The 14470-nt window shown below is 42.9% G+C and overlaps 2 protein-coding genes across 21 annotated transcripts in view; one reads left to right on the plus strand and one right to left on the minus strand.

Annotated features, from left to right (window-relative positions):
• NDE1 (nudE neurodevelopment protein 1) overlaps positions 1-4545 on the minus strand; it is a 92408-nt gene extending 87863 nt beyond the window's left edge. For 6 of the 9 annotated variants that reach the window (XM_054533529.1, XM_054533524.1, XM_054533523.1 and 3 more), the window contains exon 1: positions 3880-4534. In XM_054533529.1, the coding sequence (XP_054389504.1) occupies positions 3880-4361 (482 nt within the window). In that variant the 5' untranslated portion in view covers positions 4362-4534. Of the gene's footprint in view, positions 1-3879 lie in introns of all 9 variants that reach the window. The other 3 variants (XM_054533528.1, XM_054533530.1, XM_054533533.1) reach the window with 2 other exon arrangements.
• Positions 4546-4626: 81 nt separating this feature from the next.
• MARF1 (meiosis regulator and mRNA stability factor 1) overlaps positions 4627-14470 on the plus strand; it is a 48828-nt gene continuing 38984 nt past the window's right edge. For 3 of the 12 annotated variants that reach the window (XM_024241457.3, XM_063717613.1, XM_063717615.1), the window contains exons 1-5: positions 4644-4788; positions 8525-8726; positions 11484-12170; positions 12884-13058; positions 13970-14196. In XM_024241457.3, the coding sequence (XP_024097225.1) occupies positions 8583-8726; positions 11484-12170; positions 12884-13058; positions 13970-14196 (1233 nt within the window). In that variant the 5' untranslated portion in view covers positions 4644-4788; positions 8525-8582. Of the gene's footprint in view, positions 4789-8524; positions 8727-11483; positions 12171-12883; positions 13059-13969; positions 14197-14470 lie in introns of all 12 variants that reach the window. The other 9 variants (XM_024241453.3, XM_024241455.3, XM_054533537.2 and 6 more) reach the window with 6 other exon arrangements.

Consider the following 14470-nt stretch of genomic DNA (forward strand, 5'->3'; position numbering starts at 1 on the left):
TCAAGTGATCCTCCCCCCTCAGCCTCCCTCCCAAAGTGCTGGGATTATAGGCATGAACCACAGCACCCAGCATTATGAGCATTCTTCTGTACAATGCACCCTTACAGCACAATGAATACGGTCAGACAAAGTACCTGTCCTCAAAGGGCTTATATTGTTAAGAGAGAAACACACTAAATCTATAAGCAGAAAAAGTAACGTCATTTCAGATATTGACAAGTGCTATGACTAAGGCAAGCTCATTTGATACAAAGGGCTGGGAGGGGTCACTTCAGATGCTATAGTCAGGGAAGGCCACTGTAGAGAGGAGACCATGCAACTGAACCACAGATGATGAACCACAGGAAAGCATTAAATTGTATCCATGTTAAAGATAAGAAAATAAAGGTGCAGGAAGTTAATTGAGTTGCCGGAGGTCTTACAACTAGTAATTAACAAATCAGGCTTCAGAGCTGGCTCTGACTCCTAAACCCTCCCTTCTTCAGCACTATGCTAGAGGCAAAGAGATCTTAGCTATTACAGGATCTCCCACCCCACTCTTGCCTTCCTGCTATCCTAGAACAGCCTTTCTCAAATTCTACTTTGGACTCCTTGCTAATTCCTAAAAACTGCTTAGAGGCACAAAGGGGAACTCTACAACCTATCAACAGGTTTAAGGAAAGTACCAAATGTCTTTCAGGAAACTTCCCAAACATTAATGAATCATTTACATCCTGCTTCACACTTTACTACATCTGATGCCTTCCCCCTTGGAATTTTATTTTATTTTATTTTGAGATTTTGAGACAGAGTCTCACTCTGTTGCCCAGGCTGGAGTGCAGTGCTGCAATCTCGGCTCACTGCAAACTCCGCCTCCCGGGTTCAAGCGATTCTCCTGCCTCAGCCTTTCGAGTAGCTGGGATTACAGGTGTTCACCACCGTGCCCAGCTAATTTTTCTATTTTATTAGAGGCAGGGTTTCACCATGTTGGCCAGGTTGGTTTTGAACTCCTGACCTCAAGTGCTCCACCCGCCTCAGCCTCCAAAAGTGCTGGGATTACAGGCATAAGCCACCACACCAAGCCTCCCCTTAGGAATTTTATTACTTATTTACTTATTTATTGAGATGGAATCTCACTCTGTCGCCCAAGCTAGAGTGCAGTGGTGCGATCTCGGCTCATTGTAACCTCCACCTTCCAGTTCAAGCGATTCTCCTGCCTCAGCCTCCCAAGTAGCTGGTATTATCCCCCCTTGGATTTTTTTTTTTTTTTTGACGGAGTCTCGCTCTGTTGCCCAGGCTGGAGTGCAGTGGCACGATCTCGGCTCACCGCAACCTCTTCCTCCTGGGTTCAAGCGATTCTCCTGCCTCAGATTCCTGAGTAGCTGGGATTATAGGTGTGTACCACCACATCCAGCTAATTTTGTAGTTTTAGTAGAGACAGGGTTTCACCATGTTGGCCAGGCTGGTCTCGAACTCCTGACCTCAAGTGATCCACCTGACTCGGCCTCCCAAAGTGCTGGGATTACAGGAGTAAGCCACTGCGCCTGGCCCCCCTCTGAATTTTATTTGGCCCTAACCGCTCTGTGAGGTTTCTGGACAGGAACTAATCACCTCAGCTTACAGAGAAACCGAAGCACAAACTGATGAGGTACTGGTGTTGCCTAAATGGCTTTGATCAAGGCATTTAAACTAGTTGGTTCTCAATTTCCCAAATTTTCCATAGAGAAAAAAGAGAGGGCATTGAAATAATAATCCTTAAAGTCCTATTTGGGAACAACATTTAGGGAAATAGGTTTGTCATTGGGTAAAACCTTAAAAACATTTAAAATGTTTTTCTCGTTCTTTTTAAATTCAATTTGTTTTCCTTGTAGCTTTGGAATATAGCTGAGCAGATAACTCAATTTAACTTCCTTAGGTCCTTCCATGATCATTTATTAATTTAAACCACTGAACCTAACACAGGCAGAAGATTGGTTTCTGGGGAGAAACTCCTTTAATAACAGCTTGGTTAGTTGAAAAGCTGAATTGCATGTAAAGTAGCTACTTAAGTAGCACACAAAAAAGTCTTTCGGTTTTAATAAATGTGAAGATTATAATTTGAACAAGGGAAAAACTGAAAGTTACTTGTACTCTCTAAACTTTTCCCAGCAAAGAAACAGGAATACAATAGAGGATATATACTTAAAATATATCTTAAGAGAAAATTTATGTATTTTGATTCATAATTGTCTCCTAAGGGCTGGTATACTTTGCTTAGGCTCCTAGTCTTTAGAAAGCAGCAATAAAATTACATTTCTTTTAAAAGTATTTGTAATTCAGACTTTTATTAGCCTTCCACTTAATACGACTATTTTGTTTTTAAAAATTTTTTTTAATAGAGACAAGTGTCACGCCATGTTGCTCAGGCTGGTTTTAAACACCAAGCCTCAAGGGGTCCTCCTGTCTCAGCCTCCCAAAGTGGTGGGATTACGACATGAGTCACCATGCCCCGCCCATTTTTAATCACTACGTTTACTTGTTGTAACTAGTTACAGCTTTGGACTCGAAAGAATGCCAAGCTAAGTCAAACAAAATGTGTCTGCTTGGTAAAAAGGAATCTAAAAGAAAAATATACATATAAAGAAAAGGTGGTGAGGCTCGTTGGCTCAGCCCTGTAATCCTAAAGAGGCCGAGGCGGGAGGATCACTTGAGGCTAGGAGTTCGAGACCAGCCTGGCCAACATGGCAATATCCCGTCTCTACTAAAAACACAAAAATTAGCCAGGCATGGTGGTGGGCGCCTGTAATCCTAGCTACTCAGGAGGCTGAGGCATGAGAATCGGTTGAACCCGGCAGGCGGAGGCTGCAGTGAGCCAAGATCCTGCCACTGCACTCCAGCCTGGGCAATGAAGCAAGACTTTGTCTCAAAAAAAAAAAAAAAGTAAAAAGGAAATGTGTCTGCATTCTTTTATGTTTTCTGGCTAAAAACTATTTTTAAAAAAAAGCAATTAGAAACCCACAATTACCTTGTTTCTTAAGATTTTTAGTTAATATGGCTTGTGTTAAAACATACTCAACTGAAATAAAATGGGGAAAAAACACCTCTGAAGAGTAGCATATTTGTTTGGGACTTTGAAAAAAGCCAAAACGCTAGAAACGGGTTTTTCATCTCTTCTAATCTCCACTTGGAAAATACTACCTATACACAGACACAATGAAGACTTTTTTCTTTTTCTTTCTTTTCTAAATAGTGATAGGGTTTCACTGTTTCCCAGTCTAGTCTCAAATTTGTAGGCTCAAGAGATCCTCCCTCCGTAGCCTCTCAAAGTATTGGGATTACAGGCCTGAGCCACTGCGCCCGGCCCACAGTCAAGATTTAGTCAGCAGTAATAAATACCTACGCAGGGAGAGGATGTGTGCTTGTCATCTGCCTTCTGGAAAATTAAACACAGGCACAAAGGATTCTTCAGCTACATGTCTGATCCTGCCCTCCACAATACCCGTCTACAGGGATGTTTATAGGGATGTGTTAATCCCCACGTAATGGGGATTGCCTATTGAAATAACCTCCCAGTAAGGATTTTTTTGGGGAAAATATTCTCGTTTGGCAATTTCGACTTACTGATTCTTTTGCAAAGTCAACTTGTTTCTGGGCAAACTTTAAAAATAAACTGCTAAGGTAGCATTCAGCTAGCAGCTAGCAGCTAGCACATCCTAAATTGTGTCTAGATTTAATTTACACAATATGCGCTTTGCTTTTCTCCTAATTTGCAACAGAAAATAGTAATCAGCTGGTAGTTTCAGAAATCACCCTTTTGCTGAGTCTTAAATTTTTTTTATTCCAGGAAAACGTGAAGATTGTGGGGCGCTATTTTTTTTTTTTTAAAGCAAACCACACAGCATATCAGTGTTTGAAACTAACCGTAAGATCTCCTTTCTGCTCGCCCAACCTGTCACTGGAAACGCAGTATTCATTTGTAAACAGCTTTGGAGCAGGGCTTTTAAAAATAACGTTTTCTTGCAAAAGTCCCCCAAAATCTCTTGATTCTTGGTGGCAATGTCCAGTTGAGTCTTTGCGCACACTGTATTTTTGCCAGCTGGGTCCCAACTTTGCGAGAACTCCGGGGGACCTCGCAGGAAGCCGGGTTGGCAGTTATTTTTTCTCCACTTGCCACTAGGTTGCACTAGATTTAGGATGCTGGGGAATATGCGCCATTTAATTTTAAAAAATAAAGTAGGACCATCACGTGACGAGACCCGAGAGAGGAAAAAAAAAGCCGAAGCGATCGGGTTTTTCACTGAAATCCCGTTCAAATCGCCTTCCCTCCAAAGCCTGAAAGAGCTGAATTCTATTAAATCCTGGTTGGCAGGTTTTTTCCTCGGGTCCACGTCACGAGCTGTCATTCTCCGCTTCAAGGTTCCTTTCGACTCCACAACGTGAAGCCAGGGGGAAGGCCTCCTTAAACTGGGGGTTTTCGCCAAAAAAGCCAGGGTCACCCCCCGGGAAAGTCCCTATTTAGGGGTTTATCGGGAGGGGACTGAGCCTGACGAGGCTGCAGGGCCGCGAGGCCCCGCCCCCCCCGGGGTTCCCAGCGTGCCCCGCGCGGATAGGACGCGGCGGCGGAGGCGGGGCGAGGAAGGGGCGGGGCGAAGAGGAGAGAAGGGCGTCGGTTTTGCGACAGGGGCGGTGCGGTGCGGAAGCGGAAGTGGAGGGTGCGCTTGGCGGCGGCGGCGGGAGCTGCGGAGTCGGGAATCAAAACAAAGGGCCTGGGGGGGGCGGGGGGAAGGCGGCGGGGCCGGAATGTGAACGGAGGTGGAGCCGGCGGCAGAGGTGAGTTTGCAGACAGCCCTGCGACCAGACCCCAGCAGGCTCTGCTCCGAGGCCAGCGGGGCGGGACGGAGGACAGTGCCCCCTCTTTCCCCGCCTATTGCTGGTGGGATGGTGGTGGAGGGGGGAGGTTGGCTAACTGGGACGCGCCAGTTGGGCCCCCCACGAAAGAGTTGGCTTGTCTCCCTTTCGGGTCCATTCACTACTGTCACTGTTGGCGCCGCTGTTCCCCTTCGAGGGTATTTGGCTCCCCGCCCGCCCCTGTCTGACCCCTGGTGGGGCCCTCCAGGAGTGAAATGCACAGCTGGAAGGTTAAGAGAGAAGGAAAGGGGCGGGTGTTTTTGCAACACACTCCCCCCTCCCCGGCCGTTTTGCATTCTCCTCGGCCTTTTAGCAACACATAGGGTGTAGTCTCAGGGTTGACAGTGTCTAGGGTTTCAGCCACTCTCACTAGTAGTTGTAACGCGACCTCGTGATACACCTTTTAGAGTTTCTCAAGCACCTTTTCGGTATTACCAAGAGCTGTCCAATTGCATTTGTACCTTTTGGACTTCTCTGAGCGGTAAATATTCTTATGTTTTGCATATCGGTGTATTGAAACCTAAACTGTTTTCCTATTTATTAAGCTTTATTCGTTCAACAGTTATTTATTAAAATATGCCAGACATTGTACTAAGGACAGGAGTTGGAATAGTGAATAAGAAAACATAGTCTCTGCTGTCATGGAGTTTATATTCTAAATGGGGGAGAAAGATAATAAAATAAGCTAAAAAGGCCATTTTGGACAGAAGAGCTATGGGGGAGAAAACGGTAATGGGATGGGGTGGTGTGGGGTCAAGGACTAGATTGGGTGCTAAGGAAACAACATTTGCTAAATGTTCCCCGTGGATTATCTCATGTAATCCAAACAACGGCCTTGTAAGGTGGTTTCTATTATTATCACACCCATTTTAGAGATGGGATCTGAGGTTCAGAGAGGTTGTGAGTTGTCCAAAGCTGCACCGCAGTCAAATTGGAGACCAAAATGCAGACAGTCGACAGAGTCTATGCTCTTCTCACTGAATTGGTCATAAGACTTGGAGAGAGTGACAGAAAGGAGACTGTCGCTCAAGTCAAACAGAACCTGCTTTTGGCTACCTAAGTTGCTTCGTGGATGATATTTGGGAAATTTTCAGGGTGCAGGCACCTGAAAGTTTTTACTTTTAATCGCTTGTATTGAGCAGTATTGAAGGCACCTTGATGTAGTGGAAAGGGGTGAACAAGCCTGATTTTGTGTCAGGCTCGCTACAAAACTTCATTGTTTCTTTTTCTCCCTCTGCAAAAATGTAGCTAATTTCTCCCCTGTCTATTTCACAGAATTACTGCAATAATTATATAAGAGTATCCCACCGTCTGGGTTTTTTTCATCATTATATTCCTTGTGCCAAGCACAGGCCTGCTGCATAGTAGATACTAAGTAAATATTTCCTGAGTGAAGACATAAGTAATGTTAAGTGAAAATACCTTGTAAACTAGATTATACTGTGAATGTTAGCTCACTTTCAGGATTTGGCTTTGAAGAAATTTGAGAGAATGTTTAACTTATGAACACCGTGAATATCACAGATTCTTATGATTTTGAGAGGAGCTTTTTGGAGGACATAAAACCTGTATCTAATAGGAAAGACAAGAATCGTAATTTATCATCAGTGGTAGCAGTTAAATCCATCTCCAAATTAACCACTCCCAATAGTGTGTAGTAGGTGATGTTTACTTTGTATATACAGAGTAGGGAGCATTTTGGTTGGCACAAGAGATACAGTGGTGAAAATAGACAGTGGGGTTCATTTATCTAATTTTTTTTTCTCTGTAATGCAGTGGCAGGGGAGAAATTAGCCACATTTTGCATAGGAGGAAACAGAAACTTTAAAACAAAAATTTTTTTAGAGATGGAATCTCACTCTGTTGCCCACGCTGAAGGGCCAGTGGCACAGTATAGTTCACTGCAGCCTCAAATTCTTGGGCTCAAGAGATCCTTCTACCTAAGTCTCTCGAGTAGCTGGAACTAGGTGCACGCTGCCACGCTATGCTAATTTTTTGAACTTTATTTTATTTTAGAGCTGTGATCTTGCTGTGTTGCCTAGGCTGACAAAAGAGCCACGTAGTAAATATATAGGCTTTGTGGGCCATACAGTCTCTTTGCAGAGACTCTCTTTGCAACTCTGCAATTGGAATGCGAAAGCAGTCATAGGCAGTATTTAAGTGAATGAGTATGTCTGTGTCCCAATTAAACTTTATTTATGGACACTTGACATTTTAATTTCATGTAATTTTGTTTGTTTTTGAGACAGGGTCTCACTCCGTCACCCAGGCTGCAGTGCAGTGGTGCAATCACAGCTCACTGCAGCCTTGACTACGCAGGCTTAGGTGATTCTTCCACCTTAGCCTCCTGAGTAGCTGGGGCTACAGGCATGCACCACCATGCTCGGCTAATTTTTTGTATTTTTTGTAGCCTTGGGGTTTTGCCACGTTGCCCAGGCTGGTTGGGAACTCCTGGGCTTAAGTAGTCCACCCACCTTGGCCTCCCAAAGTGCTGGGATTACAGGCCTGAGCCACGGTGCCTCGCTTGAATTTACTGTTAAGACCTGTAAGAGTGTTGTTGCCCTGGCGTAGATATAACACATCTGCGACTTGAGATTTTTCTGTCAGTTAGATTTTTGGTGGTATATCAGATTGCACTTTCATCATTAGTAAACTAAGAAATTGGTTCAATTTGTTCTGTAGCAAATCAAATTCAAAGTCCACAGAGGCCACTTAGTTTGGACTTTTCATGCTCAGATCAAGGAAACAGTGCAAGAGGTTGCTCTGAAATCAATTTTAAAATCTTACATATAGTTGTCAATGAGGATGTGGTGGTGGCTCTTTTACTCAGATTAGATGTTCTCTTCTGTTAACTTTTCACTTTCCTGAGCAGAGTCTTTAGCGAGAGAGAGCCGAAAAGAATTCAGAAAAACTGTAGAAAAAATTGATTCCAGCTAAGTGAGGAGGTGAAGTCTCATTCTGGAATATGCAAGTTTCCAAGATATGGCTACTTCTCTCAAGCATGGTTACGTGTGGAAAGGAAACAGGACTCATGGAGAGTTCATTTTTTATTTGAAGAGCTATGAAACATGAAGAATGGCAGATTATAGATTTTTTTAAAAATCAGATTGATGCGGTTAGATTTTAAGCATAAACAGAGTCAACCAAGTTTACCAAATTTTATTAACCTGTAATATGCTCTGATATTCTTTTGTGTTTTTTTCTTTATTTATTTTATTATTATTATTTTGTTTGTTAAGATTTGAATTGTTGGCCGGATGCAGTGGCTAACGCCTGTAATCCCAGCACTTTGGGAGGCCGAGGAGGGTAGATCACTTGGTCAGGAGTTCAAGACCAGCCTGGCCAACTTGGTGAAACCCCATCTCTACTAAAAATATAAAAATTAGCCAGGCATAGTGACGGGCTCCTGTAGTCCCAGCTACTCTGGAGGCTGAGGCAGGAAAATCGCTTGAACCCGGGAGACAGAGGTTACAGTGAGCTGAGATTGTACCACTGCATGCCAGCCTGGGCGACAGAGCGAGACTTCCTCTTGAAACAAAGATTTGAATTGTTGAGAGCCATAGGACTGTAAATATAGCTGTGGTTTCACATTTTAGTATGTTGTAAAATTTGTACTTATGCAAGGAAATAACACTGAAATCTTACTCGTTCTTAACAGGGCGGAAGAATGAAAGAAAAGAAAGATGAAAGGATGTTGAATCACTTTGCATGGCTGTATGATGGAAGGAAACGGAACTGAGAACTCCTGCAGTAGAACACGTGGATGGCTTCAACAAGATAATGATGCTAAGCCATGGCTTTGGAAATTCTCTAATTGCTTTTCTCGTCCTGAGCAGACGCTGCCACATAGTCCCCAAACGGTAACTATATGCAAGACTAAGGACATAGCAGATTCCTCATCCAAATAGATGAGAGAGGTCCATTTGGTCTGGGATACAGTCTCTCATCCTGGAGCCTGTGCCACATTTTTCTGTAGATCTTGCCTGTATTGCCCCTTATACCACATTATAATGTGAGAGCACAGCACAATTTTTTAACTCTTCTATTTCACTCTTGAGTAACAGTAGATGCCTTAAATATTTAATGTTAAAATTTGGGAAAGATTTCTTCCTCATTAAAGTCACAGGTAACAAAGATTAAAAATCCACATTGTGGAGTAAAATCAGAGGAAAGTACGAAATACGTTGCATTTTACTGTAGCCGTCTTGAGTTTTGAGTCTATAATCTAGGAAGGGTTGGGAAGAGCTTATCCACTGCCTGTTTTTTTTCTTCGAGATTTCTCTTGAATATTTACTTCTCAGTATACATTTATGTCTCTAACTTCTTGCTTACTCATTGTGATTTTGACGTTTTCTTTTTTTTTTTTTTTGAGGTGGAGTCTTGCTCTATTGCCCAGGCTGGAGTGCAGTGGTGCGATCTCGGCTCATTGCAACCTCTGCCTCCCGGGTTTAAGCAGTTCTCCTGCCTCAGCCTCCTCAGTAGCTGGGATTACAGGCCTGTGCTGCCATGCCTGGCTAATTTTTGTATTTTTAGTGGAGACGAGGTTTCGCCATGTTGGCCAGGCTGGTCTTGACCTCCTGACCTCAAGTGATCCTCCCGCCTCAGCCTCCCAAAGTGCTAGAATTACAGGTGTGAGCCACCGCGCCCAGCCAATTTTGACATTTCCTGATTTCATTTCATGCACTCATGTTACCACCTTTCTATTTCTTATTTTCTATCATACTTGAGATTCAAGTGAGACTATACTATAATTTTATATAAGGGTATTAATAACTTTTTTTTATTTTATTTTTTGAGATGGAGTCTCGCTCAGCCACCTAGGCTGGAGTGCAGTGGCACGATCTGGGCTCACTGCAACCGCTGTCCCCAGTTCAAGGGATTCTCCGGTTTCAGCCTCCCTAGTAGCTGGGATTACAGGCATCCGCCATTATACCCGGCTAATTTTTGTATTTTAGTAGAGATGGGGTTTCACCATGTTGGCCAGGCTGGTCTTGAACTTCTGACCTTAGGTGATCCACCCGCCTCGGCCTCCCAAGTGCTAGGATTACAGGCGTGAGCCACTGCGCCCGGCCGGGTATTAATAACTTTTTAAAAACCAGTTGAATTCTCTCTTTTCTCTAGGTTTTCACTATATAGTTGTCTTTGTTGCAAGACATGAAGTAATTTGGGTCATTTTAGGAGTGTTTTATTTTAGGGACCGTTGACAATGAGGGTTGGCCTCAAAAGCAAGGCTTCCTGGGATGGGGTGGTAGATCTGGTCCTCATGGAGTCGCACAATTCAGAATTACATGGTCAACTTTACAGATCTTGAAACTCAGTTTTGTCAGTGGCATGCAGAATGGAGTAGGTTCAGAGGATCAACTCATAATAAGCCTGCCTGTATGAGCCTGATCTGTATAAATCAGAATACCGGTGTGTTAATTTCAGTCTGAACTATAATTACCAAGAGGGCAGTTCATTGGCTGGTCAGCCCGTTGCTGTTACCTCACTTTTAGGGAAAGTTTAGCTGAAAATTCACATTTCTTCCAGATGAGCCTATGCTCCCAGGTGAGTGTAGAATCACCGCAAAAGGAGTGTAATTGTAGGCATCAGATGGACCCTCATATGCTGTGAAGGGTGAGCACATCTCAGTCACAGTAGCAGGGCCCCCTCTTCATCTTAATGTCTCTTGCAGTCAGCCTGTGAAGGCTGATGAATTCAGTCCCCTTTCAGTGGCTAGGTACTGTGCCAGGTGGTCTATGTGCTCTATCTTATTTTATCCTCCTAGCAACTCTAGGAGGTATATTGTATTCCCAATTTATGGATGAGGAAACCAAAGTGTAGGTTAAGTAACTTATCCAAGGTCATGCAACTATTGAGTATCAGATTCTAACCCAGGTCTTTGCCACTGATGCTCTGCTCAGAACCTTTGTAATATACTGGCTTCCTGTGTCTGTGTTGGAGTCATGTGGCAAACTGTTTGTCTTGGATCTTTTTTTCGGATAGTTTTCTAATTTCTCTAAATCTTTTCACTGGCTGCGATATAATTGTCATTATGGCTTTAGGTCATGGTATCTTAGGGTTTATGAAATGTCATCAGCAACATGGGTGGGCCATCTGGGTAGATGGCTGATCCCATCTGTGTTTGAAACTTTACTCTTTTCCTTTGGGGGATCTTACTAAAACCCCTTATGGCCTGACCACAGGAACTGTTAAGTATTGTCCTCAAACCACTGTGTGTGTTAGCCATCTTTATTGAATGCTGTTTGTGAGGGGTTGTTTTCATACCACCTATTTTGTTTTCAGAAGATTCTATGAGGCAAGGGGAAATTATGAAAAGGAAGTTACTGAGGCATGGTGGCTGCTAAAGATGTAAACAGGCCCTCCCACCCCAGTCTGTTTCAATTCAGGAAGAATGTAGTCTTAATTTTAGTTGTGTGTTCCGTTGTTCACGTCCTGCAGACCTCTCTGAAGAATGTTCCTGGTTTTAACTAGCTGTGATTCCATTTTGTTCAGTTATGATTTAGTGATGTAACAGAATTGAACACTATTTCTGTTTGTGCATGCAGTAAGATATGAGTAACCAAAAAACCACGGGCCTCGTAAAATTAATTTCTGTTCTGATTTTCTTTTCTCAGAAAGAGTACATGGAGAACAAGAAAGTTGCTGTGGAACTAAAGGATGTACCATCACCCCTTCATGCTGGCTCTAAGCTTTTTCCAGCAGTCCCACTTCCTGATATTCGTTCTCTTCAGCAGCCTAAAATACAGCTTTCTTCTGTCCCCAAAGTAAGCTGCTGTGCTCATTGCCCTAATGAACCCTCCACTTCGCCAATGCGTTTTGGTGGTGGTGGTGGCGGTAGCGGAGGTACCAGTAGCTTGATTCACCCGGGCGCACTGTTAGACTCGCAAAGCACCAGGACAATCACGTGTCAGGTAGGGTCAGGGTTTGCTTTCCAGTCTGCATCTTCACTCCAGAATGCCTCAGCTAGGAACAGTTTGGCAGGCATTGCAAGCGACTTTCCCAGCATGTGTCTAGAGAGTAACCTGTCTTCCTGCAAACACCTGCCCTGTTGTGGAAAACTCCACTTCCAGTCATGTCATGGTAATGTGCACAAGCTGCATCAGTTTCCGAGTCTGCAGGGCTGCACCTCCGCTGGCTATTTCCCCTGTTCTGATTTCACAAGCGGGGCTCCGGGGCATTTGGAAGAGCACATTTCACAGTCGGAGCTAACGCCTCACTTGTGCACCAACTCTTTGCACCTTAATGTGGTACCTCCGGTTTGTTTAAAGGGCTCACTTTACTGCGAAGACTGTCTAAACAAGGTTCGTATCTTTTTATTTCTTAAGTTGGGTGCAGCTGAGGATTGAGGAATGACTTTTTTGAAGTGGATTTATTATACATGGGGCTGAAGATTCTCCCATGGTATAGGGGAATCTCCCCATCAGCATAATTTTTGCTGGTTCTGAAAGAAACAAAGGGTAAATGGGAGATCATTCAAAAAAGTAGAGAGTCATTATTTTTGTAGTTTATACTTTTAGAGCCTCTTGCTGCAAACAAGAGGTTGGCAGAGCCTTCGTGTTCTATGTTTAAAGGCTAAAGCACAATGGATTTCTTATAACTTACATTCACCTTACACATGGGCCCATTCATGTCAGGTAGATAACTGCATGTTGTCTTTTTGCAATAATGTGGGAAACCTGAAGCTTGGCCTCAGTCACATTGGTGTTCAAGTGAGACTTTACTACCCTTTATGTAAAGTATGTGTGAGGTCTTCGTTGCAGCAGACTCATGCCCCAGAATGTAAAGATCTGACCACGTGAATATCTTTCTTGATCATGTCAAGTCACTTCTGGAAATGGATTTATGAACTGATAGATAATGGTTCTTGGAAAGATTATTTGAAAGTACTTTTTATTAGAGGCTAGCAAGTGGAAAGGTAAAACACTTAGAGTGTGTTTTCAGTTGTTGTATATAACTCCAGCTTCTGAAATGATGTATCTGACACCTCCTCCTTTTTAAAAAAAATTTAAAACAGCCAGCAAGAAATAGCATAATCGATGCGGCTAAAGTCTGGCCAAATATACCACCTCCAAATACTCAACCTGCACCTCTTGCTGTCCCTCTGTGTAATGGCTGTGGAACCAAAGGAACAGGGAAGGAGACCACGTTGTTATTGGCGACCAGTCTAGGCAAAGCTGCTTCAAAATTTGGTAAATGACAGTATGGCATAAAATGTGCATATTTAAATAGCTTTCAATATCTGATACTAACATTGCATTTAATCACCTTTGAAGGGTTCCTTATGGTTCTAAAGCTACTGTGTATGTGAGTCTCCAATTCCATATCTTGGTAGAAATCTTTTTATTATTATGGACCAGGAAGTCATTTGCCCTTTATGTTGGGCCGAGGATATACACAGAAGCTGTGTATAGAAAAATTGGTAGTATATCAGGAGAAATAAAAGTGCTGGAAAAGACTTGGTGTCACCTTAGGTTGGAAATCACACTTGTTGATGGTATACCTCCTAGAAATGCTTTGAATAATTTACTAATGGCTGATTAAAAACAGTATTTGAAAACCAAAGCGTTCTCAGTTAAAATAATTTCCCTAAAAAGTAGTTAATGTAACGTTTTGAAAACATTTTTAAAATATTAAATGAGATGTTAATGCAGTGTTAACTCAAAATCAACGACAGTAACAGCTTCACCCTTTGTCAGCTCCTCAGTGTTGGTTAATACCAAGTAGGTAGATAAGTGTGGGCTAAGCTTGAAAGTCGGGTCCTGGAGCTGCAGTGTCCGGTCAGTTAATGTGCTTGTGTTCAGAGAAGCATCACTGCTTAATGTCAGAATGGCTCATGCTTTGAGATGGATTTATTTTGGGCTTAAAGTCACTTGACTTTTAGATTTGTCTTCTCCTGAAAAACAGGAATAATCTCTTAGAGTGATACTTTGACAGATTGATTGCTTATTAAGTCAACCAGTGAGGTTGGTAGCCTTAAAACTTGGCATTAATTAATAATTTAGTTTTTCTACCACTAAGAATGATAGGTAGTTTATTATCTTATTTTAACTTGTCATTTATTTTCCACTACAAGTAATTGAAAATGTTAACATTTCTTAAGGGTCACCAGAAGTTGCAGTAGCTGGACAGGTGCTAGAAAACTTACCCCCCATTGGAGTTTTTTGGGATATTGAAAACTGCTCCGTTCCCTCTGGCCGGTCAGCAACTGCTGTTGTGCAAAGAATCCGTGAGAAGTTTTTTAAAGGCCACAGAGAAGCAGAATTCATCTGTGTATGTGACATCAGTAAAGAAAACAAGGAAGTTATTCAAGAGCTGAATAATTGCCAGGTAAAAAAAAATAATAATAATTTTAATCTATAGTAGAGGAATAAGCAGATGTTTGTTTGTTTGTTTGTTTGTTTGTTTTGAGACAGAGTCTAAGTGTCACCCAGGCTGGAGTGCAGTGACGCATTCATGGCTCCTTGCAGCCTCGAACCCTGGGACCCCAGTGATCCTCCCACCTCAGCCTCCCAACTAGCCGGGATCACAGATGCACGCCGTCATGCTCGGCTCATTTTTTTTTTTTTTTTTGTAGAGACGAGGTCTCCCTATGTTCCAAGCA

The sequence above is a fragment of the Pongo abelii genome, chromosome 18 (genome assembly GCF_028885655.2).
Source record: "Pongo abelii isolate AG06213 chromosome 18, NHGRI_mPonAbe1-v2.0_pri, whole genome shotgun sequence".
Lineage (NCBI taxonomy): Eukaryota > Metazoa > Chordata > Mammalia > Primates > Hominidae > Pongo > Pongo abelii.